General features: G+C 42.4%; 1 protein-coding gene across 6 annotated transcripts in view; it reads right to left on the bottom strand.

Annotated features, from left to right (window-relative positions):
- The window catches only part of BCAR3 (BCAR3 adaptor protein, NSP family member), a 314683-nt gene that overhangs the window by 76489 nt on the left and 218923 nt on the right, over window positions 1–19271 (bottom strand). The window contains exon 1 of one of the 6 annotated variants that reach the window (XM_020971981.2): window positions 3420–4017. The exons of the other annotated variants lie outside the window; for them this stretch is intronic. Within the exon in view, the coding sequence (XP_020827640.1) occupies window positions 3420–3503 (84 nt within the window). The 5' untranslated portion in view covers window positions 3504–4017. Of the gene's footprint in view, window positions 1–3419; window positions 4018–19271 lie in introns of those variants that run through there. 6 annotated transcript variants of the gene reach the window in all.

The raw sequence follows: 19271 nt of genomic DNA, 5'->3' as shown, positions 1-19271 counted from the left end.
CTATGGGACCTGGATTTGTTAGGACCATTCTACTTGAATGACCTTAGCCATGTCACTTAACCTCTATACCTTAGTATCCTCATCTGTAAAACAAAAGGGCTGGACCAAATGGCCTCTTAGGTCCCTTCTAATTAGGAATCTATCATCTCATAATCCTGTGACTCATATTAGCAAGACGACCCAGTACCCTTCAGTGCCTATCAGAACTCCTCTAGGGATTTAAAAATCAGGACACTGAACCATTGTAACTGGGGCCCCCCACATTCCCTGGAACACCCCATGTGAAATATCCTTGTAAAGGCATCTAGGTGGCTCAGTGGATAGAGTACTGGATTTGGAGTCAGGAAGACTTGAGTTCAAATACACTTACTAGCTGCGTAATCCTGGGCAAATCACTTAACTTCTGCCTGCCTCAGCATCTTCAACTGTAAAACGAGGGTAATAATAGCACCTACCTCCCAGGGTTGTTGTGAGGATCAAATAAGAAATATCTGTAAAGCACTTAGAACAGTGTCTGGCATGTAATAGGAATGTTTGTTCCCCAATCCCTACCCCTGTCCTTACCACCCCCAGTTCTTTCCCTTTCCGTGCTCCAAAGAACAATTTTTCTTCCACACCTATTTGGGCCACATACTAGCAACCTGTCCACAGTCCTGATGCTCTCTTTTCTCCATTCTTATCATCCCTCTCAGTTCCCTTCTTGGGTCTATTTCCTTAAGGTCAGGAAATCCAATTATTTCCTGCCCCTGTTGATTACAGTAACCCAATCAAACTTGTTCCAAGACACATCAAGTTAAAGTTCATTTGAGTGCGCCCAATATATCCAAAAGTCTAGAATGTCTCTGCAAATAGCATCTTGTTTTCTGAAAGCGAGCAGCTATGATTGGTTTCTATGTATAAGGCTTTTTATATTTTTAGTTCTCTTCCCATACAACAAAAACTATTAATACTGTTGCACTTTCTCCAGAGACAGTATGGATTAGACCAAATGGAAAGTTACCATGACTACCTCAATGTTATTTTTGGTATGAGAAACTCTGTCAAGTCTAGCAATATATGTGGTCAAGAACTGTGGCTTTATTTCCGCTTTGCTATCAGACAATCAATCCCAATTTAATTTCAAAGCTCAAATAGCAACGGAAACTAATTAGAAGCAGCAAGATCTGAAATCCCTAATTAAAGCGGAAGTCAATAAAGCCATAAGCGTTATCATTGGGACAACTACCAGCAGGATGGAGCCCCACACAAAAGTAAAGAATTTTTTTCCCAGATAATTAGCTAAGCAAAAGTGGGGATGTGAGAAGGAGAAAAGCATTTGGAGTACATGAGGCAGAAAACAAAGTCAGGACAGAAGGATTCTATTTCTGCTTCTGACTCTACTTGCTCTTAAAACAAGTCGAGGAACTTCTCGGTACCACAGAGCCTCAAAGGAAAAGGATGAACAATTCCAAGGAGCACCTTCTGGGGAGTGTGTGATATTTACCCTGGCACCTAAATGCAGTGGGAGGGGGCTGGAGCCTCACTGAGGACTGCCTAAATTGGCGAGCTAAATAGAATCATAGATGTAGAGCCAGAAGACAGTTTGGGGTTCATCTTGTTCAACTCCTCAATTTTTAATATGAGGAAACTGAGATCCAGGCAGGTTAAGTGATTGATTGCCCAGGCATATAGGTAATATATGGTGGAAATCTAACTCAGGTCCTATACCTCCAAGTCCAATGCTTTTCCCCCCACTGTACCACACAGGAAAGTAGGGTTCATTGCAAATAGTCCATGAAACGTTTTTGTACTCATGTACGAATCCCATAAATGCAGGGGAGCAGGCCTACTGAGTCAAAAGCTCAACCCCATCCCCTCTTGTTGCCTTATGGGCCAAATGCTGAATTGCTGACTTTATATTTACCAGAAGTGGATCTGTGCAAAAACCTTCTATTAACAGTGAAATACTACGGCCAACTCCAGAAGTGTACATGTCCCAGAGGACCAGCTCGGGTATTTTTGACAGCTTTAAAAGAATGTTAATGGTCTGACTTCATCTCACTCAAGCCAGAGGGATCCGCAATGAGGCCAGAAACCACATGGCCACTCCACTGGCTGCAGGAATAGCAAGGGGACTCTTAAGCGAATAAGGGCTTGCTTCTCCCTGATGGTATATAGACTTGTCTTATCTCAAAATTTCTTGATAAAGAAAAATTAGCTTTGAGCGTGAGTTGAAAAGTAGAGTCAGGTTGTCAAGTCACAGCGTGCACTCAGGCCCTCTCTTTAGCTAGCCTATATTCGCTGTAGAAGGTTTTCCTCCCTCTTTTCTTGAAAACATAATTGCTTTGTAAGAGCATTGTAAAGAGGAAACAGAATTCAGTAACCCTGAAATGGCTTTTTTGATGCAAATGAGGACAGAGACAGAGACAGAGATAGAGATGGAGGTAGATACACACACACACACACACACACACACACACACACACACACACAGAGCAAGAGAGACAAGGGAGCAAGGGAGAATGAGAGAGACAGAGACAGAGAGACACAGAGAGATCTTGCGGTAAAGATAGAGATAACTCTCTGGAGAACTTTCCAAATCCAACTTTCTATGAGTTAAAATCTTGTCTGAAAAGTCATTACCAAGAGAGGCAAGCCCCAAAATAAAGGGAAGCTGGGTTCACGTTCATTCTGTATGTATTTCAAAGCCAGGCAATTACAATGCAAATAGCATTCATTAGCATAGTTCTGTCTATCAATGGAATTACTCAGATGAAGCCTTAATATTCTCAGCAAGGTTAAAAAAAAAGAGAGTGTACTGACATGGTCTTTTAGCACTGAATGTCTTATGGGGTAGGAGAAAAGGCTACTTTAACTGTGTCAAGGACGAGAAAGAGTTTTCAGCCACTAAGCTACTCTTAGTTCTTAATTTAAATGAATTAGCATTCACTGTGACATATGCAACACACACACACACACACACACACACACACACACACACACACACACACAATAACTGGAACACAGGCAAGAAAACTGACCCAGCTATCTAATGTTCAGTATAAAAAAAAATAGCTTCATCTTGCCACAGGCACTGTGGAATAAAGTTATTTAACCCAAGCAGTCAGGCAGCATCCTAAAAGAGAGAGAGAGAGAGAGAGAGAGAGAGAGAGAGAGAGAGAGAGAGAGAGAGAGAGAGAGAGAGAGAGAGAGAGAGAGAGATCTTGCTAAAACAGTGACAGAGCCATTTCCAGATGAGTACCACTGGATAGTACTTCCAGCAGAGTTTTATATTAGGTGTATATCAAGATCCATCACTCCAAAAAAGACACCTGGGCTTATGCACCCAAACTGACAGCTGTAAACTTTTGATGTGTCCTTTAAAGGACTCCCATTAGTGATGGGATCACTGAGGGTGCCTCATCTCAGACCCTCCTTACCTTCACTCCAATGACAGATTTCCGGTGATAAAAGCAGCACAAGGCTGCCGAGAGTGTATGAAAAGCATTGCATTCCTTAGGCATCTTCCAATTTTCGGGCCCAGAGACCACACACTTTCTTTAGGGTTCAAAGACAAGAGGCTTCAGAAGTTTTCTGGGAGCTCCCTCCCGGCCAGCATAGCCCCCTGGCTGCCCCGGCTGTTCCTGCTTCGGCTGCTGCCGCTGCCTCCTTGGGCTATGGGAGCTCTCTCCTTCTTCAGATCAGGGTGGGACTGTTCCCCACCCCCCCTCCACCCCAGCCAAAGCCTGTAACGATCAACTCTCTCAATCCTGACATGCTTGTGTCCAGCCTGCCATGGAGATTGTGCCAAAAGCCCTCATGTGACCCGCTAGTCTCCAATGAAATTCTAACCCCTCCAAGGAGAGGCTCTGCTCTTTGGCTGTCCCTTCAATTCAGAGACCCTGAGGACAAAACCCTTCAACCACAAGCCACAGGCAGCCTTCCCTTCACAGTCCTGGACCTTCATGAAGTACTCTGCTCCTTTCCGCCTGTCACTCGAGCTGAGCCCTCTTTGAATCAGCGAGGTTCTAGAGAACAAGGTAAATCACACCAATCGTTCAGCCTCACTATCCAACTGGGACTAATTTGGAAGAAGGGGCTGGTTTAAGGGCTACCAGGTCACTAGGTCTGGCCCCTTTCCTCAGGGTAACAAACACCCTAGGTAACCTAGGTAGGGGGGAAAGGAGGAAAAGGAAAACACACAGATGACTACACTGACAAGGCTGTTTACTTTTAATTAGGATGCTCCTGGCAGCCAGTTGTAGGGAAAACACAAAACCCAGCTGATAACGTTGGCACAGCCATTAGCTATTGGCAAAGCAACACTGCCTTTTGGTGTTTAATTAGCAGGTCTGTCAGCAAACACCCTGAGCCATGTATCCATCCCACATGGCCCCACAAGCTGTCAGGAGGCAACCGGGACCAGGTGGTATTACAGGCTTCTGACACTATTCAGGATGGGCAAATGGATTGTCAAAACCACAAGGTGCCCTTTCCTTGGGTGTTCTTTTTTTTTGTGTTAGGTGGCATAGTGGATGGGGTCTGAAGTCAGGAAGACTCATCTTCCTGAGTTCAAATCTGCCCTCGAACACTTAGACGTTGTGTGACCCTGGGCAAGTCACTTAACCCTTCAGTTTCCTCATCTGTCAAATAAGCTGGAGAAAGAAATGGCAAATATCTTTGCCAAGAAAATCCCAAATGGGGTCATGAAGAGTCAGACATGACCGAAAAACGGCTCAGGGACAGCAGCAGCAGCAACAACACTATCCCAACCAAAATGAAAATGAGCCCCCATCAATGGAAAGCAGGAGAGACCTCAGGCAAGTCCTTCAAGCTAAGAAGGGTCCCACAGCAAGGCCCCATGAGGAGCTTCAGCCCGAGATAACCTGCTTCCTTTTTGGTTCCTGTTGCAATGGCCCTAAAAGTTTCTGTTGTTTTTTTTAATTGAATCCAGCTTTCTGCCTAAAGCTATTTCCTTCTTTTCAATTCCAAATATTAACTTTCTGTGGTTACTGTGCCCCAAAAAGGGCATAAATCCTGCTGCTCACTATAACCAGGGACAGGCAGAAACTTGCCATGTAGCAGAAACCGAGCTGTATTCAGTTCAGAAAGGAGCAGGACCAGATGAGACACGATGGAGGTATGAAAAGCATCCAAGAGGATTAGCATCAGCTCTTCAGAAGGCCTCTACTTGTGGCAGACTGAGTCCTCTGCCTGTGAAAATAGGCCATTGTTTGCTTAACTGCCCAGTGAGTAACTCCTGAGCTAAAAGGAAGGGGTGATGAGATAAATTTACTACACGGAGTGAAGCAGCCGCTTAGCTTAAGGAATATGGAGGCAGAGGGAAGGGTTGACGGGAAGGCGGAGAACAGGAAGTCTTCCTGAGAACAGCAATGGTGTAGTAATATAATGGCCATGAACCATTCTGGTCTCATATTTGCTTTCTTCTCTTTTATTGTCTCACTGTACATGACTTCCCTTCCTGCATTCTGTAGTTCATCCCAACTGGATTTCTCGCTGTTCCTCACATACAACAGTCCATCTCCAGCCTTTGCACTATCCATTCTCCATGCCTGAAATACATTTCCTACTGACTTCTGAAGCCCTTAAGATGCAGCTGAGATGTCATCTGCAAGAAGCCTTTGTGGATTTCCCCAATGGCTAGGGCCATTTCCCTTAAATTACCTTGCAGTTAACTAATTTGTCTATGTATGTAAGTATATGTTTATTAACTTTATATTTATGCTGTGTATATTTTCACATGTATTTTTTTATCTCTCCCATTAGAAGGATTCCCTCATTCTCCTCATCATGTATCTTCCCTTTCCATCCATCCTAGAGGTGGCACAGTGGATGATAGAGCACTGAACTTGGAGTCAAGAAAATTTTGAGTTCAAATCCAACCTCAAATACTCACTAGCTGTGTGACCTTGGGCAAGTCATTTCACTTCTGTTTGCCTCAGTTTCCTCATCTGAAAAATGGGAGTAACAAGAGCATCTACCTTCCAGAGTTGTTGTGAGGATAAAATGAAATAATATTTGTAAAGTGCTTTGTAATCCTTAAAGGCTCTATAGATAACTAACTATTGTCATATTCAGGGCAGTTAGGTGGTGCAGTGGATAGAGTGACAGGCCTGGATTCAGGAAGACCCAAGTTCAAGTTTGGCCTGATATGTACTAGGTGAGTCACTTAACCCTGTTTGTCTCAGTTTTCTTATCTGTAAAATGAGCTGGAGAAGGAAGTGACAAATCTCTTGTATCTTTGCCAAGAAAACTCCAAATGAGGTCACAAGAGTCAGACTCAACTGAAAATGACTAAACAACATTAACCTTCATCTCTATTCCTCATGGAGTTAAAGCTTCTGAGGTACCTATTCTAGAGCCCCTTTTCTAAACAGTTTCCATGTTATTTTGTAGATCTTGTTCCATAATCCCCTTTTTCTGTTGTGCCTCACTCTTTATTCCTGTAGGTGATAGAGAAGATATTGCCCTATGGTAGGAATTTTCCTAAGTGTCCCCAGTTGTTCAGTTCATTAGTCACCTTTTGCTACCTATGGGTATTCATTTTTAGTCCCCTCTGCCATGAAATCTCCTCTCTGGGCCCATGTCCTCTTGACCTTCTGGGTGTCAGTTGCCCCAGGAGTTCTGATTCCCCATTACCTGAAGCAGAATGAAGGGGATTCTCTAAGTAACAAAAACCTGTTGATTATACCCATTGTAAAGTCCCCATCTCCCTTTATAGGACATCTCTTTTCTCCCATGGAAACATCCATCAGTGGTCCCCTTTCCCACCACTGAAACAAAGATTCTCCCCTTTCTTTCCCTCTGTTTCAACCCTCAGCCCCTCCTTGATCATTCTCCTCTTGCGATCTCTTCTTTCTGAGACTACAGGAGTTATTTTTCCCCTCGCTGTTAACCTTTGATGTGATTAGGGTACCTCACATATTGCCCTCTATCATCTTCCTCTTCTTCCCCTTTTTATACGTCCTCTCATTTTGTAATCCGGTCTTACAAAAACACTCATTATCTCTAGGCAGAGTGTTGTGAGGTTTAGTCTTATTTCTCCACAATTACTTCTAGCTGACTTCTGCTTTTACTTGTCTCCTTATGTACTTTTAGGTAAAACAAAAAAATCTCTAAATGGTCTTTCTGTTGTAATTTTGTTGTCCCTTCCTTGGTTGCTGTGTTTATTTACCCTTCTTGTATTTCTGTTGTCTGGACCATTTGAAAAGCAAGTGATTTGTTCAGATGTGGTTTTCTTTCTAGGAATGCTCTGGAATGTCTTTTTTGTTATTGAACAGCCATACCTTTCTTCCCATAAATGATCAGTTTCAGATTTGCAGAGTAGGTCACCTTGGGTTATTTCCTGAGGCCCTTTAGTCTTCAGAGGACATTATTACATTTCCTCTTGTGGTTTCTTGTGGGTTCAGAATAGTCTCGTGATAGTTGAATTTCCTTTCCTTTATATTTGAAGGACTTTCTCCTGTTCACTGGCAGAAAAAATGGTTGTTTGTCATGGGAATTGTTCAATTTAACATCTATGTATCTGGGAGTTTGTAGCATAGGGTTTATCCTGGAGGCAGCCTGTGGATTCCATTAACATTGTGTGTGTGTGTGTGTGTGTGTGTGTGTGTGTGTGTGTGTGTGTGTGTGTGTGTGTGTTCAGAAGTTCCGGGAAGTTTTCTTGTGTTATTTCTTGCATTAGGGTGTTCAGGTACTTTGCGTTGTAGTGTTTTTCTGGGAAACTTATAAAAATTCTTAAGTTGCATCTACACATCCTGTCTTTAAGATCATTATGTTTTGCTGATATGGAGATCATGTTTTCTTTCAACATTATTGCTCTTTTCTTCTCTTCCAGACTGTCTTTCACTTCCATGTATTTGCATGCCCAATCAATTATTCTCTGTTTTGTTTCTTTGGCGAGATTTGCCACACTGGATTCAAATTTTTCTCATTCTGCCAATTATTTCTGCTGTACATGCCATAAGTTCTGCTTTCATAATTCTTTTTTCTTTTCAACCATTCAGGAACATTCTGTTGTGGTTCCGTGCTCTCTTGGAATCCATAGGGTTGTCTACCTTATCAGGTGCTGATTAATCTCCCTTTATCTTACAATATTTATTCATAGATGTCTGGATACCTTTAGCTGACCTGGAGGCCATGTTCCCTTCTATTGTTAATATTTTCTCTACTAATCTATCTGTCTATGCATAAGATCTTTAACTGAGTTTTCTTCTTCCTGAGATCTTTGTAATCTGGTCCCACAAAAACACTAATTCACCTGTGCTGAGTGTTGTGAGGTTTAATCTTATTTCTCTATGATTCTCCTTATATTTCTCTATTGTTCACTTTCTATCTACTCCCTTTTTATGTCGGTTTCTCTGGGGGCAGGAAATCAAAGCTATCCATGCTGGACAATTCACATTTCACTGGCTTCACTTTATGCCCCAAGTGACTTCTCAGGGGAGACAACTGTGGCCCCAGCTAGATACTGGACCCTTTCCCTCAAGCTTAGTGACATGTCCCCCACACAAGCTACCTTAGCTCCCTCTATTCCTAATTTTCTAGCTGATGACTGTTGCAGGACAGGGTACTGTCTGGCTGCTGTCCAAGCCCCAGCAAGGTTCTGCCTTTTAGTTTTCTGCTATACTGGAAGAAGGGTGGAATAGAGTTCAGTTACAAGCTCAAGAACAGGTATGTATAGTCCTGCCAGATTATTGTGGGTCAATGGGGCAGGGGGTACTGTGGATTAGCTCTTTCTGTTTTTAATTCATCATGTCTTTTACCTCTTCAGCATTCCTGGTGTCTTAGCCTGGTGGAGACAGCTGAAATTGCTTTTATCTCATGTACATAATTCCTATCTAGGAGAGATTTGAGAGGCTGAAAATGTATAGTTCTCCATCTTGTTCATGTGATCTGGAAGTCTCTTCCAGCATTAGAATCTAAACTTGTTATTGGAGATTGTTTCATTCTTTATACTTGCAACCCTAGTGCACAACACAATGCTTGGCACATAGTAGGCACTTAAATACCTGCTGATTAATTTTAAATGCTCCTGTAGCTATAACTATTAGTTCTGGCTCCTGGGGCAATCACTGCAAAATAGCATCACAGATTTAGAGCTAGAAGGGAAGTCAGAGTCTAACCAGGCTAAAGTCTAACCCCCTCTTTTTTCAGATGAGAAAACATGTCTACAGTTAAGAAACTTGCTCATAGTTACACAGACAGTAAGTATTTGGGGACCTGAATCCAGGTCCTTCAACTCCAAATCCAATACCCTTTCTACCCTATCACACTATCTTCTAAACGCAATGGGGCAAGCCCTCTAAAATGAAACCCCAAGTCAGAAAACCATTGGGGAGGACAGTAGGGATGCCTATGAGGAGAGCTCTCAATCCTCAGGACACAAGGTCCCATAAATTTGAGGTAGAGACCATGGAACATCGTGAAGCTGCTGTGGGGAAGAAAGCAAACCATCTGGAGTCGTCCTGCTTTTGCTTTTCTTGCTTACTAGGTACTGAGCTCAGCTGTTTCTACCTGCTGGAATACATGTGCTACCAATGCTCTTTAAACGGTGACGCCCTGGGGAAAAAAGTCCCCATTGCTTCTACCCTAGGGAAAGCTGATCCTAACACATACATTGAAATAGGAAATTCAATAGGAACTCATTTATATGATGGCTGGACCTCCAGCATCTAGAATACAACCTGTGAATCAGGAAGCCAATGACTAAAAGTGGTGAATAAAAAGAGCTCATGACTGGAAAGATAGTAGAACTCTAGAGATTTCTAGTCACCTAATCCAACCCTCATTTTAAAGATGAGGAAACTGGGGGGGGGGGGAGAAGTTACCATCCTCAGAGATGGGCTAATCCAACCCCTTCACTGTGGGCGTAAGAGACCCCAGCCTCACTCACTGAAGCACTAGGACTGCTGATGGCGTCCAGGAGCCACAGGGAAGCAACAGGCACCAAAATTACACAAAGCAGAATTAAGAACTCAGAGCAGTTTGGCTCTAGTATGGGGTTGTTGCTCAGTGTATCTGTAGCTTCCTGACCCCATATCTGGGTTCCTTGGGAAAGATTCCGGAGTGGTTTGCCATTTCATTCTCCAGCTCATTTTACAGATGAGGAAAGTGAGGCAAACAGGGTTAAATGACTTGCTCAGGGTCACACAGCAGCTAGTACGTGTCTGAGGCCAGATTGGAATTCAGGTCTTCCTGACTCCCAGCCGGAGGTCTATCCATTGAGCCTCCTAGCTGTTCCCAAGGGGGGTTTACTAAACTCTAACAGATGTCCCCCAGGTAAGGGAGGAATAGAAGGTGCAAAGGAGAGCTCAGAGTGCTATGGAGCAGGGTTTGTGGTACAGTTAAGAAAAATTTCAATCAAAAGTTAAATTCTTTTTTTTTCTTTTCCCTTTAGGCTAGTGAGTTTATTATTTTTTTAAAAATTAATTTATTTTGAATTATCAACAATCACTTCCATAAGCTTTTGGGTTTTAAACTTTTCTCCCCCTCCATCCCTACCTCCCTCCACAAGACAGTGTGTACTCTGATATGGGCTATACATATACATTCCTATTAAACATATTTTTATATTAATGATGTTATAAGTAAGAATTAGAACCAATAGGAGGAACCACCACAAAGAGGAAACAAAACACAACAGAAAAAAAATAGCAAATAATATGCTTCAATCTGCATCAAACTCCATTGTTCTTTCTTCTTTGTGGATAGCATTTTCCATCACGAGGCCTTTGGAGATGTCTTAGATACTTGTATTGCTGAGAAGAGTTAAGTTTATCAATATTAGTCATCACTCAACGTGGCTGTTATTGTGTGCAGTGTTCTCCTGGTTCTGCTCACTTCACTCAGCATCAAACTATACAAGTCTTTCCAGGTTTTTCTGAAGTCAGCCTGCTCATCATTTCCTATAGCACAATAGTATTCCATTACATTCATATACCACAACTTATTCAGCTATTCCCCAATTGATGGGCATCCTCTCAATGTCCAATTCTTTGCTACCACAAAAAGAGCTACTATAAATATTTTTGTACATGTGGGTCCTTTTCCCATTTGTATGATCTCTCTGGGATATAGCCCTAGAAGTGCTATTGCTGGGTCACATTTTTATAGCCCTTTGGCCATAGTAAAATTGCTCTCCAAAACGGCTGGATCATTTCACAACTCCACCAAAGATGCATTAGTGTTCCAATTTTCCCACATATTCTCCAATATTTATCATTTTCCTGCTTTGTCATGTTGACCAATCTGATAGGTGTGATGTGGTACCTCAGTTATTTTGATTTGCATTTCTTTAATCAATAGTGATTTAGAGCATTTTCAAAAGTTAAAATTTGTTTGTCAAATACCAGAGTTAGTTCATCAGCACAGTCATCTGGGGAAGGCACTACTCCTGGACAATGAGCTGGGCCCTGGGTGGAACAGAAGGAACGGAGAAGGCCATAGTGCATTTGGGAATTGGAACAGCACTTTTGATGATCCCTAACTGGACATGGGCACCAAGCAACCCCACATATTTTTAATACAAATATTCTCCTGGTCATGCTATCTGGTTGCTAATCATGGGAACACTGCAGTCTCTGAGGAATCAAAGCTATGGGTGACCCTGAGAGCAATGGAGACACACATGGAGGAAACAGCATATAGGTAGGATGACACTTATTTACAAGAAGGTGCAGCTAGGTGGTGCTATAGTGCATAGAGTCAAGCCTGGAGTCAGAAGATTCATCTCCCTGAGTTCAAATCTGGCCGCAGACACTTACCAGGTGTGTGACTCTGGGCAAGTCACTTAACCCTGTTTGCCTCAGTTTCCTTATCTGTAGAATGAGCTGGAGAAGGAAATGGTGAACCACTCCAGTATCTTTGTCAGGAAAACCCCATATGGGGTTACAAAGAGTTGGACATGATTGAAATGACTAAACAAGAACAAGGTTTTGTACAAGGAGGGAAATTATTAAGGAAAGAAATAATCACAATGGCAGGTGGTGTAGAGCAAAGGATAATAAATGGCTGACCAGCCTGAGTGCTGCTCTGGCACCGCCAGTTACAGAAAGAACTGAAGGAAGGCTTTTGGCACAATGGGTAGGTCCTCCATGAAAGCACATGGCTAAGAATCCCACAGGATGACAAGGGGTAAATGGGCTCCAGTGAAATCACCGATGTTCTACAGCTTCAAAAGCTTCAGTTAAGTACTTATAACATGTCAATCATCTGTAGCCGTGGTGGTATTGGTAGTGATCATGGTAATACTAATACATTGCAGCATTTATATAGCATCTACTATAGGCTCTCTCCAAACATTGCCTCATTTGATCCTTACAACAATTCTTGGGAGGAAGGTACTATTATTATCCCTACTTTACAAATTAGGAAACTCAGGCAAATACATTAAGTGATTTGCCCAAGGTCATATAGGTTGTAAGTATCTGAGATTTGAATTGTTGCTCTTCATCCTTCGTTTTTGAAGAGGACCAATGATATATCATGATTGATGTCTTGACTAGTACATGTACTAGATTTAAGTGAGGCACAGCTGTGCAAAACTGTCAGCCTCACTGTCTTCTAGAGTCATTGAAATCCAGTGGCAAGACAAAAATCAAGATGGCATCAGGTCTTCCTGATGCCAGGCCTAGCGTTCTATCCGCTGCATCACCTAGCTGCCCCAAATAAGGAAGAAGACTGAGAGGGATGGTCTAGAAGATTGCAGTTCTATCCAACCCTCACTCCCATGATTCCTCAATAAGGGCAGAAACATGAAGCATTCCTACAACGGTTGTTATAAAGTCATGACATTCACACAGGCTCAGGTTCTGCATATAGGATGCTAGGTAGAGTGTGAGATCTCTAGTTAGAAAGTCCTGAGTTCAAATCTGTCCTCAAGCACTTATTAGCCATGAGACCGTGGGTAAGTAACTTAACCTCTGTCTACATTCAGTTTTCCAATCTTCAAAATGGGGATAACAATAGCATTTACCTCCCAGCATTGTAGAAGATAAAAATAAGATAATTTATAAAATGCTTTAAAAACCTTAAAATACTATACAAGTGATAATTATTACTACTAGTCTTCTCCTTAGGTCATAGAATCATATATTCAGAGCTGGAAAGTACCTCAGAAGCCATGAGCCCAACCTCCTCATTTTACAGAAAGGGAAACCGAGGGCCACGGAGGTACATGTCTTGCCCAAGGTGAGACAGGTAGCAAGTATCAGAAGTGGGATTTGCACCCAGGCCCTCTCACTCCAGACCCAATGCTCTTTCCATCGTACCACACTCAATACGAGTTCCCATACACCTGGCCAGGTTTTTTGACACACCCCTTCACCCACTGCTTTCTATGCCAGAGTCTGAATTTACTCAAGTTAACAGCTACCCCTGAAAGTCATTTAGCCAGAGGTCCCTCAGAAGTCCAATCTTAGTGGCAGCTCACATTTCTAGAGCTCTGCAATGTCAGGAAAAATTATTTTCCCACTTTATGAAGGAATGAAAACAAAATCACAGAGTGTTTACTCCATGCCAAGCACTATGCTAAGCAATGGGATTAATAACACAAAAGAGAAATAGTCCCTCTGCCCTCAGGGAGCTTACGTTCTAATAAGAAGAAACAATACATACAGGAGAGAAATGGTCCGCAGAGTCTCCTCTGGGGAGTCACAAGAATGGTGAGTTGATCCATAAATTTGCACACCATTTCCAGAAGCAAGAGTGGTATTGATTGGACTATGATGGAAAGCTGAAGCTCAGAGCTATTAAGTGAGTTTCCCAGAGTAACACAGCTAGTGAACATCTGAGCCCAGATACTCTGACTAGAGCTTCCCACTAATGCATGCAAGCCTGTCCAATAAGTAACCTCAGAAATCAACTAACCAATAAAAAGTGTTTTTGATCCTTGACTATGGATGGACATAGCATCATGAAGGATATCAAGAATTACAAAACATGGTCCTAGGATATAAAACTAGGGCTAAAAAGGACCTTAGAGGTCTTTTAGTCCAACCCCACTCCTACCTGGTACCAGTAAGATGAAGCCCAAGGTCACACAGGTCATACAATGGCAGAGCCAGGATTTAAATTCAAACCCCTTAACTCGAATGATCTTTATACTGTAAAGCTAAGAGTTTATATCTCAGAATTTATATCTAGTTGGAGAGATGGAACAAAGATGCTCAGAAAGAAGACATAATATGAAGCAGTATATGTGATAGATAACATATAAAAGGCAAAATCAATAAACTGTGGAATGGTGTGGTCAGGGGAGCCTTCACAGGCAAGGGGAGGACCTAAGCTAAGCCTTGAAGGATGGGTAGGATTCCAAATGTGTTTGCCCTAACCATCCTTTCTTCTATTAAGTGGAAAAACCTTCATGCACAAACCAGAAACCACTCACACTCCTATAATGCCTAGAGATCAGTCACACAAGCAGAAATAGAGCATATTTGTTGGTTCCTATGGCCTTTATCCTTTCTCTATACTTGCTAATGCCCCAAAGATGATATGGGGAGACTGAAGAGAGTTGGGGGTAAAGGAACCATATTGGACACCCAGACATCCTTGACTGGGAAGCTCATTATCAACCTTGCTTAGGAAGCCAGTGAAATAGTTAGCCAAAAGCTTCTGCTACAAAAAACCACTCCCCTTCTGCAATATTTTGCTGGTAGCCCTCTCTGAGGAGGTAAATGAATCCTAAAATGCCTGAACATAAAAACAAAAATAACCTACCCAAGAAAATGACAAAGAATTAGTCTCTGCTCCTCTAGCATGAGCTTCCACTTAGAGGCACATGAAAGATAAAAAGGTCACTGCTGAGACTCAAATGAAGCTTTCTTCCCATTTTCTCTAGGAAATGTCTCAAGTGGAATGTGTTCCGTTGGGATTAAAGGAAAAAGCTGATCCTGTTAGGTAACCATTTTCTCAGTACATTCCATCTGAGTCTTGGGCAAAAAGCAATTCCTGAAGCAGCACTCAGCCCTTTTAATCAATTTTTTCCAGAAATGGCTCAGAGACTAGAATAATTTATTATCATTGCCACTAAAGATAATAATTTCATGAAGGTATAGGATACCCTCAATTGAGTCTGTCCCTTTTCCTAAAAGCATTTTGCCCATCCTAATCAATTCTCCACACTCATACCCATCATCACTGGAGAAACTGAGGGACAAAGCTGGATGCCTGGACCAGGGTCATACAGGGTTCAAAAAAGAGCCCACAAACACAGAAATAGGGATTCCTAGTTTTCATTTCTAGAATAAAGCCCCTGAACTTGCTTGAGGTGTGCTCATGATATGGGTTGAAATATGAATTTTTAAAGCTTTTTGTTTAAACCCTGACACAGCCCTCAGCTAAAGGAATTACTTACTACCTGTCCACAACTAGGTCACATCAGTCAAGGCATTCTTCTGGTCCTGAATAAAGGGGTTTCTAAATACCAAACACCAACCGTGTAATTGGAGTGTGATTTCTCTCCATTACAGAATCCTGGGATAGAAATCAGTGAAAGAGTCAGAGATAAGCAACAATAGAAGGAAGAAAGGTGCCTTTTTGCTACTCTCTAGTGACCCCCTCTGGCTATCTCACCTGATCTAGGCTAATAGCCCAACAGAATATAGCTGAGGAGAAACAATGAGGACACATTGGTGGTGGTGGTGGGGGACCCACAAAAGCAATTCCTGATGCATCTGAGCTAATAATTGCTTCCAAAGTACCTGAAGGAAAGGGTTAAAAGAAAACCAAAGAAGGGTTCATGGTACAGCTATTGTCTTCCACATCAGCTTTTCATGGTCAGCCCTAATACCAACCTATCCTACTTAGTAACCATGGAAACTGGAATACTGCCTGCCAGCCACATTCAATAGAGATTCAGTTCCCAGGAGGGCAAGCTTTCCCCTCTCAGCAGCAAGCAGCTTGACAGATGAGTGACAAGGCAGGAAGGGGGTGGTTCACTTGTGCTCTGGCTGGTACTGAAGGGGTAGTCCCTTTCCTGAAGGTAATCTTACTCCACCTGGGAGAAAGGAAAAGCAGATACTTTGCATAAGAGAATGTATAGGTTTTTGCCTATAAAGAGATGGTGAAAGAAAGAGAAGGAAGGAGAAAGACAGAGGGAGAGGAGTAATGAAGGAGGGAGACAGAGAGAGGGATAGAAGAAAGAAGAGAGCTACAGAGGAAGGAGTGAAGGAGGGAGGGAGAGGAAGGAAGAGAGAGAGAGAGAGAGAGAGAGAGAGAGAGAGAGAGAGAGAGAGAGACAGAGACAGAGAGACAGAGACAGAGAGAGAGACAGAGAGAAGAAAATGGAAGGGAGGGAAGAGAGGAGGAAAGAGTCCTTTTTCAGACACATGCTTCTCTACTGCCTCACTTCAGTTAGGAAAATAAGGTCATCAGAAAAACATGAGGCTCAAGGCTACATTTCTTAAACTTATTAAGATGTTTGGAGCCATTAAATGTCTAGGAAGACAATAATACGTTTGTCCATGGTGGCAATCAGAGAAATGCCGAGCAGCTGTCCTGCAGTGCAAAGTTCAAATCACTTCTGCCAGCAGTCATGGAACAGGCTAGGCAGGGACAGCATCTGTCCAGCAGAGGTGAGCTCACAGTGGGTGAACATGCAAACCAGTGAACAAAACAGAATGGACCAATTTTACAGACCAGCCACTGAGATGCTCCATCCCCATGGAAAAAGCCACCAGCCCCCTTTTCACCTCTCCTGCAAACCCAGTAGGGTAAATGAAGACAGCTTTATTGAAATAATGAGCAAGGCCGAGCCATCCAAAGTCTAATTCCCTCTGAGGTCTTAGAGAAGCAGAGGGAAGATGAACGTGACATCTGCATTTACCCAGGCATAAAAACAAGCCTAGCACCGAGGCAGGAGCAATCGATTCCCTGAGGATACTGAAATCTAGAGTGGGCCAAAGAAAGTCAACTCATCTACCAGGAAGCATCCACAAGGAGAGCATCTACATGGATATGGCAAGAATCAAACAGAGAAGAATCCATTCCAATGGTTCCTTACTCTGTCTAGGATTGAATACAAAGTCCTTCATTTGGCAGTTTAAGCTCTTTACAATCTGGACTCTTCCCACCTTTCCAGTCTTCCACTGAAAAATCTTCCCCTTAAAAAAAGGGGGGGGATTTCTACCATTCTATACTGGACTTCTTTCAGTTCTTTAGACACACAACACTCCATTGCCCTTGGCTGTACCATCAATACTGAAATGCTCTTCCTTCTCCCCTCCACCTTGACAAATTCTTGGCTTTCCCTTCCCAGTTACCACAACTGCTAAAGCATTCATCTTTAAGGTTACCTTCCATCTACTTTGTATGTATCTCATCTAAGCCTGTTTATTTACATGTTGTCTCCTCCATTAGAATGCAAGCTCCTTGAGGGCAGACACTGTTTTTGTCTTTCTTTGTAGTTCTAGCTCTCATCACAGTGCCTGGCACATAGTAATAAAAATGTTTGTTGAACATAAGGGTCTAGAATGATCTGTATAGAGAATAAAGAGCTGATAAACACTCTTGCTTCTTCACCCCAATGCCAAACTTTTGCTCTTTTCCTTATGACCCTGAACCCGGCTGCACAAGCACCCACACTTTTTACCTCCTTTTTCCATATCCCTCCCCTTTGTGCTCACGATCCTCCATCCAAACTAGATTATTAGTTGCACCATTCAGCTCAGGATTTTGCATCTCCCTCCTCCACGAATTCCATTTTTCATCATGCCTTATCTCTGCCTCTAGGAATTCTTACCTTTAGAGACCATAGGAGTCTTAGGGATGAACCAGTCCAACCAACAGAGTTAAGTGATCTGATCAAGATCACTAAAGTAGTCCCTCTGATTCCAAATTCAGTACTTTTTCCATTCTATTACCAGAAGTCAACATGCATTTATTAAACACTTACTATGTACCAGGCTAAGGACTGGGTATACAAAGAAAGGCCAAAAACCATAACAGGAAGTAGCCCCTGTTATCAAGGAGCTCACCACTGAATGGGAGAGACAAGAGGCAAAAAAATACGTATAAACAAGATGTGGACAGTTTAAACAGGAGATAATCTCGGAGAGGAGGAAGGAGAGGAGTTGGAAAAGGTTCTTGTTGAGCACAGGATTTTAGCTGGAACTTGAAGGAAGCCAGGGGGCCAAGATGAAGAGGAAACAGCATTCCATGCACCAACAACAGCCAGAAAGAATGTCCAGATGACCGAGTGTCTTAGGAGAGGTATAGTGAGGATGCCAGTGTCAATAATCAATCAAGCATTTAACGAAGAGTAGTATACAGCATATAAAGAGACCCAAAGACATAAACACACAGCCCCTGTCCTTAAGGAGATTACATTCTATATGAAGAGATGACACCACATATAAAACCATAAGAAAAATACAAGTTAATTTTTTTTTTTGAGGAGTGTCATTAGAAGCTGGGGAGGAGGGAAGAAGATGGTTTGGAAACATAGATCTGGAGCTCGAAGGGACTTCAGAGACCATTCAGTCTAAGCCCCTCATTTTACCAAGGAGAAAACTCAGGTTCAGAGACTAAATGACTTGCCCAAAGTCACTCACACAGGTAGGCAGCAACAGAGACCAGATGTGAACCCTCTGTGAAGATCATTCTCCCTTCTCAAAAAGCATTGTGCCATTTCGAGCCAGCCTAGAGATGGTCAAAGGTTTCTTGTTACATCACACATTTCACAGGACACTGATTTCCTGTTGGTTCTCAATCTTACAAAGAATGCAAATGCCATCCGAAGAGAAGAAAGAAGAAAGATACTGGCACCGAGACCTTAGCAGCCCTCACTCCCTAAGACTAGAAGGACACAGGAGAGGCCATGTGTTGTGGCTAAAAGAGCTCGGGATCTGGAGTTCATGCTGTACCCAGCACAAGGCCTGGAACCAAGTAAGCTCTTCATAAATACTTCTTGTTGTTGTTACATATCCTGACCCTTAATCTTTGCCCCCCCCACCTAAAAAAACCAACAACATCACATAACATTTTGCTTTCTACCTCTCTAAGGCAGTTATCATAGAATATGTATGGTATGGTTGGGTAAGGGTAGGGTAGGGTAGAGTAGGTATGGTATGTGGGTGTGTGTACACATGTTTATACACACATATACATACATATATGTACGATGCATATAGTCACAATAATACATATGTGTGGCATATATATACTGTAATACATATATGGCGTGCATGTATATGATGAGTATACATATGCACACATACATATATACCGCCTCTATATTGAATGGTATGTATACACATATACATACTATA

This window comes from Phascolarctos cinereus, unplaced genomic scaffold (genome assembly GCF_003287225.1).
Source record: "Phascolarctos cinereus isolate Bilbo 61053 unplaced genomic scaffold, phaCin_HiC Scaffold_5;HRSCAF=322, whole genome shotgun sequence".
NCBI classification, from domain to species: domain Eukaryota; kingdom Metazoa; phylum Chordata; class Mammalia; order Diprotodontia; family Phascolarctidae; genus Phascolarctos; species Phascolarctos cinereus.
Note: the sequence above shows the minus strand (reverse complement) of the source record. Positions and strands in the feature narration are given on the sequence as shown.